The sequence below is a fragment of the Poecilia formosa genome, unplaced genomic scaffold, assembly GCF_000485575.1.
Source record: "Poecilia formosa unplaced genomic scaffold, Poecilia_formosa-5.1.2 Scaffold64, whole genome shotgun sequence".
Lineage (NCBI taxonomy): Eukaryota > Metazoa > Chordata > Actinopteri > Cyprinodontiformes > Poeciliidae > Poecilia > Poecilia formosa.
The window spans coordinates 2,154,664-2,172,358 of record NW_006800003.1 but is presented as its reverse complement, the minus strand read 5'-3'; the positions used below and the strand labels follow the sequence as shown (position 1 = coordinate 2,172,358).

The window sequence follows — 17,695 nt, the reverse complement described above, 5'->3', positions numbered from 1 at the left end:
GTCCAGTGGCCACTGAAAACAGGCACCAGGCCACCTGTAACCGATGCTCTATACACAGCTAAGTGACCAATCATTTTAGACAGTTACGTGTGGGTCAATCATAATAAAAATAAAAAAAAACATGTAATGATTGAAGGGAATATTTTGAAATCACTGTAATAATTTAAAATGCATATATTTTTAGATGCTCCTTTCAGTGGCAAATGAATGCAAGGTAAAACCTTGAAGTTGTTTGGAAGTTTATTTGTCAGACACGTATATTTGACTAACACCCTGCATATGAAGACTGAAAAACCAACAAAGCTTTCAGAAAGCATGAAGCCATCTGTTTGTACAATTGAAATACAGCGGAGGAAACAACGATAAGTCTTTGCGAAATAAAGTGCAAAAACTAGACTATGGGCTTTCAGAACAGTTTCTTTTTAAAATTCCAACCATGCAAAATCCAGTATCAATCAAACAAGCCCATCTTTGAGTACACATATGTATATGTTTGAAATAGCAGTATTGAAATAAAACATCAGATTGATCATCTTTGAGTTTTCACATTTGAGGGAAAAAAAATTAACACTTAAACATAGAGTTGCTGTTTTTCGTAAAACGTTTTTCATTCCTGTCTAGTCAATATCAACTTGTATTTGATCATCATTGTATTTAATATTACATATATACACTGTTCTACTTTAAGGGTTGCCAGGCATAAATGTAGCATTCATATGCAGCCATGGTGACGTCAAAGACATTTCAGAGGAAGACCTGTAGAACCTATGAAACCAAGAAGTGATGATCCTTCCATGTAACGAAATGCTGGCCTACTTAATATAATATTTTTAGCTTTAACGGTAAATGTTCTGTTACATGTGACTGAAACTAGCAAAGATCAGAGCATAAGTACATACCTTAAATCAGCAGTGAATAAGGATGGATATAAGTGCTTTGTGCGCAACAGGCAACAGAGAAAACAGTGCTGAATAGTTGAGCTACGTGTAGCAGATCTGTGTAATATGACCAATAATGGTTTAAATCAGTTTAATCCAACTTTCAACTAAAGAGACTGAGCCTCTTCTTCATGTAGAGAAAGGCGAGATACGTAGCTCCCCCAAGGACCCCGACCAGCAGAGTCGTGCCGACTATAACAGGAGCATTCTTTCTGGCGACTCGGAACGCCACAGGAAGGACAGCAGAGATCAAGATGTTGTTGACGTGGCCCAGCACCCTCCGGAAGGCCGGCCGCTCCACAACACGCTCGTAGTACGTTTCCACGTTGACCCGGCTGCCGTTGCCCCAGTAGCGTCGGGAGAGACCGAGGAACTTCAAGCGGTGCAAGGTGACCGCCAGCGAGACGTCGGCAATGCTGAAGAAATCTCCGCACAGCCACGACGGTTTGCCTTCCTCTGGGAAGACGGGAGATGAAAGACGCGTTTAAAGAGAAATAAATAAAATAAATAATAAAATAGAAAATGTTGATGCTAAATGTTGCTTACAGCGGTTGTTTTCTGACATACCAGGTGTTTCCTCCGCTCTCCTCTGCAATTCTGTCTCCACCTGGTCCATCACACTTTCCAGTTCATCCAGGAGCTTCTTGAGATACTTCATGTTGTCATGGTCAAACAACTTGGACTACAGGGATTAGAGCAAACTTAGAATCCAGAAAAAAAAACTACCTGAGCAACTACTTTTTAGACTCCTGTCCTTCCAACTCAGACAAGGAAGTAGACCAAAAGATACTTACTTATACTTATCTAGCAACCCTGAACAGGAGTATCTCGTTTATATACTTTGGATCAACATTATTAGATTCTTTTTCTTCTTTTGTTCTTTCCTTCAGTTTGTTATTTTGTTTGTATTTCTTTTTTAACTCATGTAAAGCACTTTGAATTGCCTTGTTGCTGAAAATATGCTATTTAAGTAAAATTACCTTACCTTATTTTACCTTACCTTAGAGACACATTTGATTAGAGATGATTATGGAAACCATGTACCTTTATTCTACATTGCACATCAACACACTGAAAGAAATTAAGGCTGGAAATGATCAGTCTGACTGGCAAACTCTCCAGTAATGCCCTCATATTGAGATTTTTTTAGTTTGTATTATTATTATTATTATTATTATTATTATTGGGGCCTGCCCATAGCAATGCATAGGGAGAGCAGTGACTGACCTGCGAAGCAGGTCAGTCACTGCCTCCATGCATTGCATGGCAGGCACCTATTGTTCTACACCCAATAGAATGTCTCTTTATTCTTCTTCTTATTATTATTAATTTGAAACGCTGGGGTTAAAGCGGAGGGCACACTTGGCAGGCCCCTTAAAATTTCTGTGGAATTTTCTAGTTGTTATTGTTATTATTATTAAGGCCAACTAAAGAAGAAATAGTTTCCAAACATTAATGTAAGCTGAGAATGATTTTTTTTAGACTTATTCACATCTGGCATATCAAAATCAATTACTAAATGTTCTGAATCTACACTCAATTGAAACTTGAGTGTAGATCAGAATAAATCTCTCCAGCTAATCATAGAAGCACAATTTTTTTTTTTTGTTACGTCCCAGTTCAGACACAGTCGAAAAGAAGTAGAATAGGAAAAGTGATTAGTCAAGAGGTCTGGTTCTAAATTCCATTTTTTGCACATTTGGCAGTTTGCTAATATTGTTACCCCGACTTACTTTCAAACGCCTCTGTTTTGCTATGTAAGCATCTTTAAGCTCTGGGTTCTGCTCAGCCAGTTTCGCCAGCTCCGTCTGCGTGTTTCCAATCTGTGCTGCCAACAACAAACAGGCACGGGCATCATGAGGCGCACTTTAGATTTCAGTGTGAAATCAGTCATTTTTATGGAAAGATTATGCTGATGGAAGGTTCTGGTGTATACTCACAATGAGTCTTTAATGGTGCCTTTGAAATGTTCCTTTTTAGAGGTAATTAAAAATACTAGCAAATATTGACCAATCTGACTGCAGTAAAAAATTAGCATGTCAAAGGAGGAGGCAAAGTTAAGCTTTCTGATTAAAGAACACTGTGCTGACTTGTCAGTGATAGCAGTGGAAGCAACATGTTTCAGGTTTGTTTTGCTGCCATTGGCACAGATAGCATTGCACAAGGTTGAACATTTTATTTTGGTGAATGGAATAACCAATGGCATCTATAGGGTCTAAATCTTAAACTGCTCTGCAATATCAGGTTGCCTTACTTCGTATCGATGCAGCAGCATATGCAGGGATGTGGGAGTCAGCAGTGATCTCAGGATGAAGGATACAGCCGTGCGTGTATGCGTCCATGGGCAGCGAGTCTAGCAGCTCCCTGTAGTGCTGCACTCTGAGATAGTACCTGCTGCTCTCCTCAGGAACCAGCCTGGGAGTTCCCTCTGAAGACACACAGGCCAAGGAAACAGTAAAAATATGGACATCAAAACAAACTTTAAGAAAAGCTGACATGTTAACACAACAGATATTCAGTCATGAACAAAAAAAACAAAAAAAAACTCTTGTGATTGTTAAATTACTGACGGGAAACTAATAAGTACATCATACGAATACAAAGCTGTCCATTGTGGTCCAAATAATCCATATTTATTCAGCTTTACTAATCTGAACTTAAACATCTGACATGTTCTTATACAGGCTTTTAGAAGAAAAAGCAAAAAAGGCAGTTTAAAAATGCAGTGATGAAATGCTGACCATTGATGATATTTTGAAAAGATTCAATGATTGAATATTTTCAAGTTTCAACTTAAGTAAACTCATACTTGCCTGATTTGTTTTTCATTTCATTTGCAGTGCAGAATCTTAAGAGCACGTGGATGAATGCAAACCAAGACAAACGTTAAAAGCAAATAAAAATAAACACACATGCAGTTTTGAACAAAACTGAACAGAAAAGAGAAAAGAAGACAAATGAACTAAAAGAAGGCAAATATTCTAACATCAGATGCCTTGCTGCTCTCTTTTTCAAACTTACCAGAAATCCATTCTGAAACTACTAAGTTAGTAAACCTAGCCATAATTTAACCATATGAATGAGGCCTAATGTTAAAAAGTTTAAGTGTACTGTAGTCTTACCATAGCTAAAGTTATCCTCCAGATAATCCATGATCTGTGTTGGATCACAGATGACTTTATCGTTGTGGACCAGAACCGGCACCTCACCCGCGGGGTTCAGACGCATAAACCACGGTTCATTGTGTTCACTGAGAGGAAGGCTCACATCATACTCCTCACAGCGCAAACCTTTCTCTGCTATGGCCAGACGCACCTAAATGACAAATGTAACGGTCAGTAGAGATCTTCTCTTTCCACACCCCTGAAATAATTTAATCAAATATGCAACGGTTTAAATGAATAAATGTCGCGAAAAATGTAACTTTGTCCTTTTAATAATATGCCAAAAAATCATTTAGAGCCACATTGTTCCAGTTTCATTGCTGAAACTGTCAATAAATCTGTATCAGGGAGCTGTCCACTGACATTTGGTGCTGAAACTTGATGACACCGACTCACCTTCTGAGAATTGAAGGACTGGGTCCAGTGATACAGCGTCAGTTTTGAGTCATTGTTACACAACACTGTGCCGCCCTGTCGTTGCGTCTCCTCTTCTGAGCTGGCCTGTATAAGAGCTGCTTTCTCATCTTGGGTTTCAGAGCCGTTTTCCGACGCCATTTTATCTGTTAGCCTTACGAGGGAACAAGAGGATGGGAAGGCGCCACGTCAAGGTTCACATTGTTGCACCCCCTGCTGGCCAGGCGTGGAACTTGGAATAAAAAAATAAAATAAAAAAAACACTTTGCTTTACTTTAATTTTATTCCAGTAAGTAAGTAAGCATCAGGTCAAGTCATTGAGCTCCAGGGTACTCTTTAACCCTTTTTCTATTTGTTAGTGAACAGTATGCAATTTTACATTACAAAACTCACATTTCAGCCATATCACGAATTTTAACAGTATCTGATTCATTATTGTTCTTCGATCTTGTCCACCAGTGATTATGTGTAGACAGCCAATGAACAGCCAAAAAAGTCTCCACACAAAGCTTGCTTTTATTAACTGATCTTTTATAAACAGTTTTTCTTTATTTTATTTTTTTTTTCTGTAACTGACATACAACAAAAGGGAAAAATGCATCACAAACTAATACACACATCTTAATGCTACCTTCAAAACGTTTCTGTAATGGAAATATAACAGAAAGAAAAATAAACACTTACAAAGTCTAAAGTTTTCCGAGGCACAAAGCATTTAAAATACATTCAATGTTCATGAGATGTTTACTTTCTTCTGCCTAAATTCTTGTTGACTAGGTTACCGGAGAAAAATACATCAGAGATAGTTTGCTCCCCACAGCGCTCCCTCGGTCATGTTTCTGCGTAAACAACATGACAAAGATCATTTTCAACAAGTGTCACACTCCAATCAAATTGAATCCACAACATGTATTTTATGGAGGATTTATGTCACAAACTGTGCAGAAGAACACGATGTGTTTATTATTTTTAAAACAATAAAAATCTGAACAGTGCGATCTGTATTTTGTATTTCTTCCCAAATATATATTTTTAAAACAATAAAAATCTGAACAGTGCGATCTGTATTTTGTATTTCTTCCCAAATATATATTTAAAAAAATAGTTTTTAATAATTTATATGCAATAACAATCATTGTACAGCAGAGGGTGCCCTATTCTTGTTCTTCTATATGACAACCATCTCTTGGGCTTTATCAAGCCTACAAAATACTAAATAATTAAGTTGATGGATCCAGCTAATGAAAGTTGTGAGTATGATTTCCTTTGATTTTACTTTTGAGTCCCGTTGAGATTTTAATGGACTGAAAAATACCACTAAGCCTTTTTTTTTTTTAAACAAAAAAACAAAACAAAAAACCAATGCGCTCTGCTTAGTGCTGTCATCATAATTATACACTCCTACTGTTTATTTTTAGTCCAAAAAAATAAAGCTATAATCTAACCATTGATAATTGCGGTAAACGTGTTTGTTGGGCGTACAGCTACTGTCGACATTTACACCTGTGGCCTGCAAGGCGCGTCTTTCAAATGTGACACAAATATAGAGGTGCCTTATTTTGGTAGGGCTGAGGCGTCAAGGCTCTTCAGCGAGGGGTGGTAGCGCGACAGGCAGAGATGAGAGTGGGAGGTCCTCTGTGGCGTGACGTCGCGATTGGCCCGGTGCCTTTTTCTTCAGCAGGGTCTCCATGCCTCTCTCTCTCCCTCTGTGATCAGTGGGTGAGAGGGGGGAGACGAGCAACACACAGCGGAGAATCCGGGTGTGCGCCTCCGGTAAATGACGCCCACCATTCATACCTTTACTCTTACCATTACGCATGCCATTTGTATTACATATCGGTGTCTGGGTTTCCTCATCCTCTCTGATTTCTCGCTCCTCTCTAGTCATCATCATTATCATCATCCTGCTTGCCATCGTCCTTTCCATCACAGCGCCAGTTCTGGAACAGCCCACTTCGGTCCTGGAGACGCCCGAGTCTGCAGCAGCAGCAGGAGCAGCAGCAGCAGCAGCAGCAGCAGCGCGATCTGCGTTTTTTTCCCCCCCAGCCTTTTATCTGAATGACGGGCGGAAGGTTTGATTTCGACGACGGTGGCACTTACTGCGGGGGGTGGGAGGATGGCAAAGCCCATGGGCACGGCATCTGCACCGGACCCAAGGGCCAGGGCGAATACGCCGGGTCCTGGTCGCACGGCTTCGAGATCGTAGGGGTGTACACCTGGCCAAGCGGGAATACCTACAAGGGCTACTGGTCCCAGGGGAAGCGGCACGGGCTCGGCGTGGAGAATAAAGGCAGGTGGATCTATCGAGGAGAGTGGAGTCACGGCTTTAAGGGTCGCTACGGGGTCCGGCAAAGCCACAACACACCTGCCAGATACGAGGGGACCTGGAGCAACGGGCTGCAGGATGGATATGGGGTCGAAACGTACGGCGATGGCGGTAAGAGCCCACAAGCGTCCTTGTGGCTTTAACACATCATGTGTTATGCAGCTTGTGTGTAGGTTGCTCAAACCAAGGGAAGCTGTACTAGACTACATGTTTGTGTAAATCTTCACCGGATGTGAGCTGAGATTGCGCTCCTATGCCTCCAAAACTGTTTTTAAACTCATGTCTTTTGCGGCCTCCTTTAAAAAATAAAATAAAATAAAAAAAATTAGAAGTGCATCTCATTTGGCAACTACCGGTTGCTCCTCGCAGGCAGTGGGAGGAGTGAGACTCCTCTTCAGTGGCACCATGCCTGATGAAGAGGGAGATTGGACATCAAAGCAAATCAGCCCACTTAAAGCATAGTCTGAATATAAATGGTCTCCCTGTTATGCTCTTATTGAATATTCTATGTGGAACCATATCCCCAGCCAGCATGTACTTGTGGGGCCCCATATTGACTTTGCTTAGGCTGAACTGGTACAATTTCCAGGGGCTCAGAATGGGTTTCTCCTGTATGAGACAGCTTTTTGAGCCTTTTGTAGATCTCTAAAATATACTTAGAAAATCAGCTGATTTAGCCAATGTATGTATGTAATCTCCTTGGGTGCCACTTTTTACCTGTACAGTTGACCTATATGAAACCTGTTTAAGAAATCAACTGTAGGTCATAAATTATCCACAGTTAATTCTTCTTGAGGCCCATTCATAAGCCAATTTCCTTCCAGTATAGGCCCCATATGGGGATGTTGGTTGGGTATTTGGGAGCATCCTTATCTTATGGGGTCTGTTTGGGCCTGTTTCCAGCCAAATCCACAGAAACAAAAAAAAACTAACCAACTGCTTAAGATCTCCCAAACTAACAATATGCCCCCTAGAGGTCATAAGTCCAGATTATATATTTATTCATTTATTACATGAAACAAGTGCTTTGGAGAAGGATGGTTTAAAGCCCATAAAAAATGAAACCCATGCATATTTAGTTATTTGTAAAATTAAACACACCATGTTTTGAACTCTGTTGAGTGGGTTTTAAACTTCACCTCTGTACGTAAAGCAACCGAGTTGCACTGCACACATGAAGGCAAGCTAAAACTAGCATCCTAGGTATGGACAAGTGGCTGCTTTCAACATACACCGAGGTTATAAAGAGTAAAAAATATGTTACAGTTTTCTCAGTAAGATGCCAAAGTACCATAGGAATATATGTTGCTTTTTTATGTAAATGAAACTAATCATTAGTATGAGTAATACCATGAATATGAGTAATACCATCTTCTTAGTATTGTTACTTATCATTCTGTTCTCGCTGTGAGACATCCAAGAGACTGGAGGATTTGTTATCTACTCTTAAGTGAGGCCTCATGGTGCAGAATAAATGCCTTACATATGATTGTTGCAGTTTGCTGGGCTCGGTAAATCAGCTGATCCTAGAGGATCTACTCAACATCTGGCTGTCTGACCCTGTTACATCCTGATAACTTGATCTGCAGGGTTACCAAATTGGACTGCAGTGCGGAGCCAGCCTGTTAATCACACTGTTTATCCATCTAAATTCCCGCTCAGGCCAGTGTAGCTTTTCTTCCCCCCTCCTTTTTTTTTGTTAATATGTGACCATAGCAGCTTATTTCATTGTGTTTCAAAATGAGATTGGAGGAACGTATTAATTAGGATCGGGATTGTAATGTGATGCTTTGAAGAAGCTACAGAAGACCTGCACATGCTCAGCAGCACTGAATAGGATTAATAAAGTATTCCTCCTATTATGTGACTCATAGCAATTCCCTGTCGTCACAGGCAAACAGAAGTGAATTTGCGTATCGTCAGTGAGGAGAGTTAGTCGCTGCCTGAAAACATAATCCTACCCAAGTGATTCTTGTTTATACCAAGTGATTCACAGAATCAGATGGTCTTCAATTAAGCCTTTGATTCAGTTTGCTGTGTTTACCATCACTGATCTAAAAAAGAGAAAGCATTTCATTAGCTATATATGTATATTTTACCCCAAAGCATGGATCCTTTAAATTGCTGTATGAGTAAGTGTATTCATTTCTGCACCTTTGTGAAGTCCATTAATTTCTGCCAGAATCCCATACATACTTGCCTTCAGACCGTACTCCAAGTCTTATCCTGAACTGACGAGTAGCATAAAGAGATTCTTAGAAGTAGAGGAGCAGATTTTGTTTGTCCAATTACCACTATTAAATTTCCTGCCTCAGTATGCCAACACATAATGTAAATAAATTACATTAGTTTTCTCAAACAGTTCCCAATCTTGACCACCAAAAATTCAATTTCTGAAAAATGCCAACATATAAGTCTTATTTCCAACCATTTTCACATAGTAGACATGACAAAAGTGAAATATCTTTAGAGCTTGTAAGCGGAAAGGGATTTTATTGAAGAATGAATGGTGAAATGTTACGGAACCACAGCAACTCACTGGTTTATGTCTGCATGTTTCCCAGGAACCTATCAAGGCCAATGGATGGGTGGGATGCGTCATGGTTATGGCGTCCGTCAGAGTGTTCCCTATGGCATGGCCACCGTTATCCATTCCCCGCTTCGTACGTCCATGGCCTCCCTGCGCTCTGAGCAGAGCAACGGTGCAGTCCTCCACGACCTCTCCTCCCCTGTGGACACGCCGACTGGCACTCGTGGTGGTTTCGTCCTCAACTTCCACTCAGACAGCGAGGTCGTCACCGGCAAGAAGAAGGGCCTGTTCCGCCGGGGTTCCCTTTTCGGCAGCCTTAGGCAGTTGCGCAAGTCTGACTCTCGGACCTCTATCTCCAGCAAACGTAGCTCCGCAAGGAGCGATGCCACCATGAGCCGAATCAGTTCCAGCGACGCCAACTCCACCATATCAATCGGTGATGGCGAGCTGCCAGACGAGGACCTACCACTGGAGGACCACGTGGACGCGACCACGACTGAGACCTACATGGGGGAGTGGAAGAATGACAAGCGTAACGGATTTGGTGTTTCAGAGAGATCCAACGGGATGAAATATGAAGGAGAGTGGCTTAACAACAAGCGCCATGGCTATGGGTGCACTGTTTTCCCAGACAGCACCAAAGAAGAAGGGAAGTACAAAAATAATGTGCTGGTGCGTGGAATAAGAAAGCAGTTGATTCCTCTTAAGAATCCCAAAACCAAAGAGAAGGTAGATCGTGCTGTGGAGGGGGCACAGCGGGCTGCAGCCATTGCGAGGAGTAAGGTGGAAATAGCCGCTTCCAGGTACTTGTGATGCTTATGTGTATGTGTGTTTTCATTCATCCTCCTGTACATGCATGTGTGTGTGCACTGTTTAAATAGACAACAAAGGCAGGAGAACATCCTGAAGAGGGTTTTCATAAATTGAAGGCTCTGAGTTGTCTAGTGACCTGTTGTCCAAACCTTTATACATCATCAGCAGTCAAGGATTTTGTGTTGCCAGGGCAATAGTCCCTGGAAAAAAGGTTCTGTTTCTATTCTCTGCACAAGTTTTTCATTCCTAGGGGAAGGGGTCGGGCGTCTTTGTTTGCATTGTGTGCGTGTTTCGTGTGTCGGAGAGTTCACGTGTGTGAGCTGTATGACCCATAGCTGTGCCCACGCCAAGTATTGCTCTGATGTGGCATCTGCTCTTTAACAGGTGAATGTGATGTGACCTTTTCATCCAGAGTCCCCCCTACCACCGACCTCCACCACCACGCTGGGGCTCACAGCATTGCTTTGACATCCTCTGCTTTCATTGCATCAGGGAATTGTATGAGTGATGACTTAGGGAGCGAGTACAAGCTGGGAAAAGGGTTTGATGCAATCAGGCATGGCTGATTTTGCTCCTGCTCTCCCAAGGGGGGCACATAAATTTGCATGCATAAACATGTCAACGACAATTTATGAAATCCAGAAGCTCAGACGCGTGAGTGCACTTTAAACACACGGTTAAATCACAGCACAATAACTGATCATTTGTTGTTCATCCTCACGACGACCGTAGCAACATGTGTGAAGCTAACAAGACTTAGATTTTGGCTTGGACTGCTTAAAGTGTTTCAACATTTTATCTGTGAACATTCTGTATCTCCCTTTAAAACTTAAAAAACGGAATTGAGTTTTTCCCTTACAGGTAAAGTTCTTACATATAAACATATTGTCTATGTCTGCAAAGGTTTGTGCCACGTGGCTTAAGTACAGTAGGCTGCTTCATGAAAGAGCTGAATAATTTTGGATATGTTTAATGTCCTGTCATCATCTTCACATATGCAATATAAATGTGAGGCTTTTATTGTTTTATTATTTTGTTTTCAAGGTGGAAACGTCCTTTAGCAAACGAAAGCCATCACTAAGGTCCTAGCATGATTGGCTCTTCTTAGCAGATTTGGTTTATTTACATTGGTTGGTTTCCTGGATACCAAGGGCCAAGTACTTGTTTACTTGGTCATTATATTCTAACTCTGTACAGATAAGAAAAAATCTACTGTAATTCTTATTCTTTTTTTTTATAAGGTGTTTATGATATATTATTTCTATTGTAAGAAGAATATTTTTATTTGAGTTTAAAGATGTAAAATAACACAAGGCTGACTTGACATGTTTACTGCAAAATATCTTCATTCCTATTTTGTCAACAACAGAACCTGCATTAGGGTGAGACTTCATGCATGTCAGTGAAGGCCACTGGGCTTGAAATAATCATACTGGGAATGGAGATAAATGGCGGATGCTTTTAAAGCAAGAGACATCTGATCTCCTCTTTGGTTGTTTACACAGGGAATCGCCAGGAAAATGATTCAGTTTGCACAAAGTGTTTATATCAGACAGCAAGGTTCCCTCTGCTGAACTTGAGTGATCAAATTACAGTCTGCATCGTGCGCCGAAGTCTTCAAACTCTCTGCCTCCTTTCAAGATATTTTTTAACAGCACATTTATGCTCTGAGCTCCACAGAGCGGCGAATTGTCAGCACGTTACGTAAGTCCGGTTGTACAGTACAGTGCACTGTGAAAGATGCACTCGTATTGATCTGGTCCTGGTCACGTGACTCTCTGTCTTTGATTGTGCAGCGTTCCCAGAGGACGCAGAGGGAAGCAGGGCGAGCTGAGGGAGATGAGCGCATGCCGGAGAGTAAAATGAATTAAATCGTACGAGTTCTAATAGAGCACGACCGGGGGAGCTGCGTGTTTGCTGAGCTGATGGTTTCTGAAGAGGAGGGCTGAGATGATGGAGGAGCAGGAGGGGGTGCAAAAGGGGCATGGAGAGTAACACTCCCCTGTGGTTTTACAGTAGAGAGGAGCTATCCCATCCGCCTCTGGGATGGAGCTGATGACCTCATGCTTGTGATGAGCTAATCAATAGAGAGCCAGCGTGATGCAGTGGAGTGAAGTTTTCTGTCTCTCATTCACAGTTATTGTGCCCACCTATCTTTGTAAAATGGACACTTTCACCAAGTCCGCTGCGCGGACGCACGCGCGCACGTGCGGGTGGGCGTGTGTTTGTGTGGCGTGGTTAAATGAGGCCTGGGAACCGAGATAAGTGACCAGGCAGCTGAAAGGTTCACAGAGTCATGAAGCTTCTCCCATGAATCGTTTTTTTGTTACAGTTCAGCAGTTTAGGTATCTTGGTAACTCAGCAGTTTTGCTGTATGTGCACACAGAGTGTGCAAGGTACTGTGAAGCCCTTTGTTATCTCAGCTTCCTATATAAAGCTCCTCTGAATGTGTGCAAAGAACAGATGTTTAAATGACTATTAAGGTGCATATCAATCAATCAGAATGACGTCAACATCTTAATAATATTTTTTACACAAAAAGAAATCTATCTAGCTATTGTCAGTAGCTTACAATTAATGAAAACTTCAAATAATCTTTTTTTTTAGAAAAACACTTTTTAAGTTTTATGGTCATTTCATGACCAACGCACAAAGAGAGAACACAACTGACGCAACAGTTTCCCTTAAGAAAGAGAAGCTGGTTCCTAAAGAAGCGAGGTGCTGTTTTCAACTTGTGTAGTAATGGCAAGTTGAGTAGAAAATAAAAATGGGGGAGGGAAAATGTGCAGAATCAAATGTCTTGAGAGAAGAAACAATTCACAAAACAAATTAGATGAGCTACAGATGGCTGCTATTTAAGCAACCTGACCTCAACCAAGCCATAGGATAAAAGTCTCCACGTCACATCGCTGCAGTGATTCATGCTAAATAAGCCCCAACAAGGTGTTTAGTTCAGTACATAAAACACTTTTCAGTGGGTTGAAATTTCTGTTTTGTAAATTCTCTTTTTTTGTCTTACGTTCTTATTGCCTAAAATACCGGATTCCACATTTTCTTTATCTGTAAGCCAGGATATTTAAAATCAACAAAAAAGTCCCTTTAACAGTAATTTGCCTAATATCAAGAGGTGTTGTATTTATTTCTTGAGATTAGAGTTGCAGAATACATCAAATAGAAATGGTCATCTCAGATTCCATGTGTCACAATTGTAAGGGGCTTCTTGAATGCAGATTTAAAGAATTTAATTGAATGTTTTGTCATTCGTACAAATGAAGCGTGCCAACGATTTACTCGGCTTGTTGGATGAATGTTCCCCGTTGGTGGCTGTGATGGATTCACATTTTAAGCGGCTAAGTTGCTAAAGCTCTCAAAGAGTTCAGATTTTAAAGAAAATAAATGAAAAAGCCAGGCATATGTGAGTTAGACATATTGTCATTTCATTTTTATGGAGAAACGTTACTGTTGCATGTTTTCCTATTATAGTACAGCCGGAATTGGGATGTACCTAAAGGTTGCATTGAGCAGAAAGACAATGCATCTATGTAACGCTAGACCATCAAATGTCTGACTGTAAGTTAGAACATGACATGAAATCCAGCTGGACATAGTTGTGAGCCATTTGATGCCACTTTTGTCTCTTCGTGCAAAGATTTGCAGAATCGTTGTTGTTTCCTGTTTGTTTAGTTTTTGGTGTGGAGATTTAGCAGACCCACACCACTTCCATCCAGGTTTCTGACAGTAAAATGTGAAAAACCAAACTGACTGACCCTGAAGTCAACGTGATGAGGTAGTAACCTGTTCAGGGTGTAACCTGGAAATATGACTTTTTTATAATCCAGGTCAAGCGTTATTCTTTTCAGTTCACTCTGTGATTGCCATTAGGTACTATAACCTATTTTGTTGGAGTGAAAGCCTAACTAGGCATTCAGAGTCAAATCTACTGAGTGAAATCAAACTAGTCCTGTACTGATCCTTATTTGGACTTTGCAAAATAAACCCAAATTGGGTTGTTTTCTTTTTACTGAGAGATTTAAAGTCCTTTGGGAGATGTTTTAGAATTTGTAGCCCCTGACTAATCACACAAGAAGACAAGAAGGGTTTGTTTTTTTTTGCTGTCAGATTTCACAATCACATCATTCACTAATCAAAGATTTGAATTAGTTTTGTGGTTTGGAAAAGAATTGTAATAAAATGTTATCAAACTATTAATAAAATGGCGCATTGTAAATCTATGTGAATAGTTTTTTAAATGAAAGAAATTATTTCTAAAATGTCTTTTATTTTTATTTTTAACACACGTGCCGTACTGTTAAGGAGCTTGATGAATAGGTAAACCATGTAAAATTGCTCATGTTGGACCAGTATGCATCTTGGGCTAGCTAGCAATTCTGTTAGTGCCACATTTGAACTTCCTATGCACAATGCGTAGATATTTTTTTCTTGTAGCACTTGAAGAACATTCTTATTTATCACATTTTATTTTTCCACCAACTGCCCAAAACCTTCTATGTAAATTTTAAAAAAAATTAAAAGGGGTTTTGGTGCTTCTTTAGTAGTTAATTTGTCCAAATAACATCAACTAGCATCAAATAGATAGCAATTAGCAAGAAGAAATATCTTGATTGTTTGTTTGTTTGTTTGTTTTTTTCATATGATGTTGATGCAACACCCCAAGAATTTAAGTTGCGTGAAAATGTTGGGTCAAAATTCTCAGTGACCAAAGAAATTCTGTAAAACAGCACGTTAATCTCCTTTCCAATACTTCCCTTTAAATAAGAAAGTAGTGGAGTGTTTTAGGTATACATGCACCTCTATCTATATACCTTCACTTATTCAGAGCCCAGCTATTTGCGCTCATGAACCCCTCACATACATATACACTGAGATGCACACAGCCTGCTAAACAAACACATACAGAGTACATGCACTGTGTGTGCCTCTGCTAGTGTATCAGCACTGAGCGCTGCCTAAATAAGGCAAGGCATCAGTTGGCTTATCAGCACCAGCCAGAAATATATACCCGTCCCAACACTGATATAGCCCCCCGCCATGTCTGTGACACTACCATCTCTCCTGAAAGTGTGTTCACGTGTGTCAATGTGTGCGCGAATGTCTAAAAATGTGAGAAAGTGATTCAAAGGGAACGGGCAAAGCTTTCTGAGTGTATAGATGTGAAAATATGTGCAGAATGCGTTTGTGGTGTTTGTGTCCGGGGTGTTTGTTCATCACCTGCTGTGCGAGGTGACCTCAGCCACACACCGCCCGCTCCTTTTTTGGGGAAAGTTATTCAACGACACGTGAGTAGAATAATTCCAGCCCTACGTACAACATCAACTGTCCCACAACAGCAGGGGCTCCTTCTGAAGCAGCTGTAAAGTCGAATATTTGTGAATTAGCTAATGTTCTGTTTGTCACCATGTCTTTTTGATCACACTTAATGTCATGTTTGCAATGAAAGACATTTACAGTAGCAAAAAATATACATAGAGAGCCTACAGGTATGAAGAACTGTCCTGTTATGACAGAGTGTTTTAACATCAGAATCAAACACGCAGACGTACACATATAAAATAACTATCCAAATAGGGTTCGTATATTAATATTTATTACCAGGGTCAGTGCCAGCTACTACATATGACAGAGCTATAAATAAACCTGCTGATGCAACAACACATTTCATCATAAGTTAGTTGAGCGGGTTTTAAATGACCCACTGTGTAATCAAATTACACTGTGAAATTTAGTCTTCTGTACCTAACTGCATTACTATTATGTGAAGTCATAACTAACAGTCATATGCCAGTGGAAGCAAATCATTTTAAGAGCTATGTCATTATTAATTAGGAGCTTTTACATATGCATTTAAAGTGGTCTCCATGTTTATTGGTGCCTCCGTTAAATCCGTTTCAAAAGATGCATTTCCTCATCACTGTCGTTCTATAATCTAAGTTTAATGGGAAGAAAAATATAACATCTGCTCTTTACAAAGCAGAGCATAATTGAAAAGTGGAAGGAAAGTGATGCACTTTTAGCTCTTTTTTTTTTACCAAGGAAAATCTGAAAAGTGTTCAGTCCCACTTATTCCAATAACCGTTCAAAGAATCCAATTGTCTTCAGATGTCACTTAATCAATTAATATGGAGTTCATATGTGTAATGCAATCTCAGTATAAATTCAGATGTTCTGAGAATGCTTTAGAGCAGGGGTCTCCAATCCTAGTCTTTGAGATCTACTGTCCTAAAAGCAGTCTGGCTCTAACACACCAAATTGACTCATTAACAAAGGCCTCCTTGTCAAATCCGAAGGTATGCTGAGGAGGTAACACAAGTATTTCATTCAGGTGTGTTGGGATAAATAATTGGGAAGAAAAAAAACAAAAAACGAGAGGGATTTAAGAATAGAGGAAAGGAAGAAAAAAGAGAGAAAATGCAAGAAAATATATTCGGAATCTGTTTCTACACCTGCGGAATAAGTAAAAAATAAAAAGAAAAAGAACAGAATCAAGAAATCACAACAAGTACATTTGCCAAAAACATGTATTCAATGGCAACCACAGCCCAAGATGGAGTGTATCTCTCTGTATGTGAATCCATACCTGACTGAACTAGGTGCAATGCTACTTGACACTCTATTGGCTGGCGATTACAAATTTGCCAATCCAGGAGCAGCATTTATTTCCTTGTCTCTGATTGGCTGCACCTCCAACAGTGGGAATAAGGAGATGCTTCTGCTGTTGTACACATTCAGATGTATTTGATGTTTGAACTCTTCAGTAGATAAGCATTAGGGGATCACAGTATTCACAGATTTTAGCTATGTTCCCTGTACCCCACTTATAACTAGGGTCCACTACATGAATTGAGCTCAATTTGACTTTTTTTTGAGAGACATAGTAGTTATTCAAGTACTATAGACAAATAAAGACATTTTTCAGAGTGAGAGGATGAAGCTATTTTCTTTTTTTTTTTCACTTCCTACTCAGATATATTTCTTCTCCCTGGTGGGAGACGGTAAGAAGGCGAGAAAGAAAGATATATTTTGGCAGAAATCAGCTCCTAGCCTGCAGCAATTTGAGTTTGTATCAGTTCCAGAACACTGCGTAGACTGATGATAGCAAGCAGAAGTAGAAGCAAGTGTACAGTATGTGGAGACCAAGACTAAGAAAATTTTTGGGGTGATTTATAGCCACAGTGTTTGAGCTCTTTGTCCTCAAGTGACTATTTGGGAAATGGTTGAAATGACCCGAGAGAGGACGGAAGGGGAGCGCTGTGCTGTGTCACAACCCAATCCTATCGCCGACAGGACCGGCGATAGGATTGGGTTTCAGCCACATTCCAGTGCTGTGTATCTGTGGCTTGTAATCTTTCTGGGAATGGCACATATTTCTTCAGCTTCTCCAGAAAGGCTGGGATGAGTCAGCCAAGCGGGAGGACAAGCAGAAAGGGAGAGGACAGGGGTCATGTGGTGTCTCTGCCTGTCATCTTTTTCATCTTTTTGGTGAACCTGCCAT

At 40.4% G+C, this 17,695-nt stretch overlaps 2 protein-coding genes across 2 annotated transcripts in view; one reads left to right on the top strand and one right to left on the bottom strand.

Annotated features, from left to right (window-relative positions):
• Positions 1 to 222: 222 nt before the first annotated feature.
• On the bottom strand, positions 223 to 5,307 carry LOC103139790 (ganglioside-induced differentiation-associated protein 1). Its single transcript, XM_007554615.2, has 7 exons — positions 5,201 to 5,307; positions 4,499 to 4,748; positions 4,061 to 4,253; positions 3,193 to 3,366; positions 2,672 to 2,766; positions 1,506 to 1,620; positions 223 to 1,394 (listed from the first exon to the last, which is right to left on the bottom strand). Exons 2-7 carry the CDS (start codon positions 4,655 to 4,657, stop codon positions 1,042 to 1,044), a joined length of 1,089 nt encoding a protein of 362 aa, XP_007554677.1. The 5' UTR covers positions 4,658 to 4,748; positions 5,201 to 5,307; the 3' UTR covers positions 223 to 1,041.
• An 855-nt stretch (positions 5,308 to 6,162) lies between these two features.
• LOC103139789 (junctophilin-1-like) overlaps positions 6,163 to 17,695 on the top strand; it is a 37,474-nt gene continuing 25,941 nt past the window's right edge. The window contains exons 1-3 of the mRNA XM_007554613.2: positions 6,163 to 6,289; positions 6,401 to 6,953; positions 9,407 to 10,175. Coding sequence (XP_007554675.1) covers positions 6,575 to 6,953; positions 9,407 to 10,175 — 1,148 coding nt within the window. The 5' untranslated portion in view covers positions 6,163 to 6,289; positions 6,401 to 6,574. The remainder of the gene's footprint in view (positions 6,290 to 6,400; positions 6,954 to 9,406; positions 10,176 to 17,695) is intronic.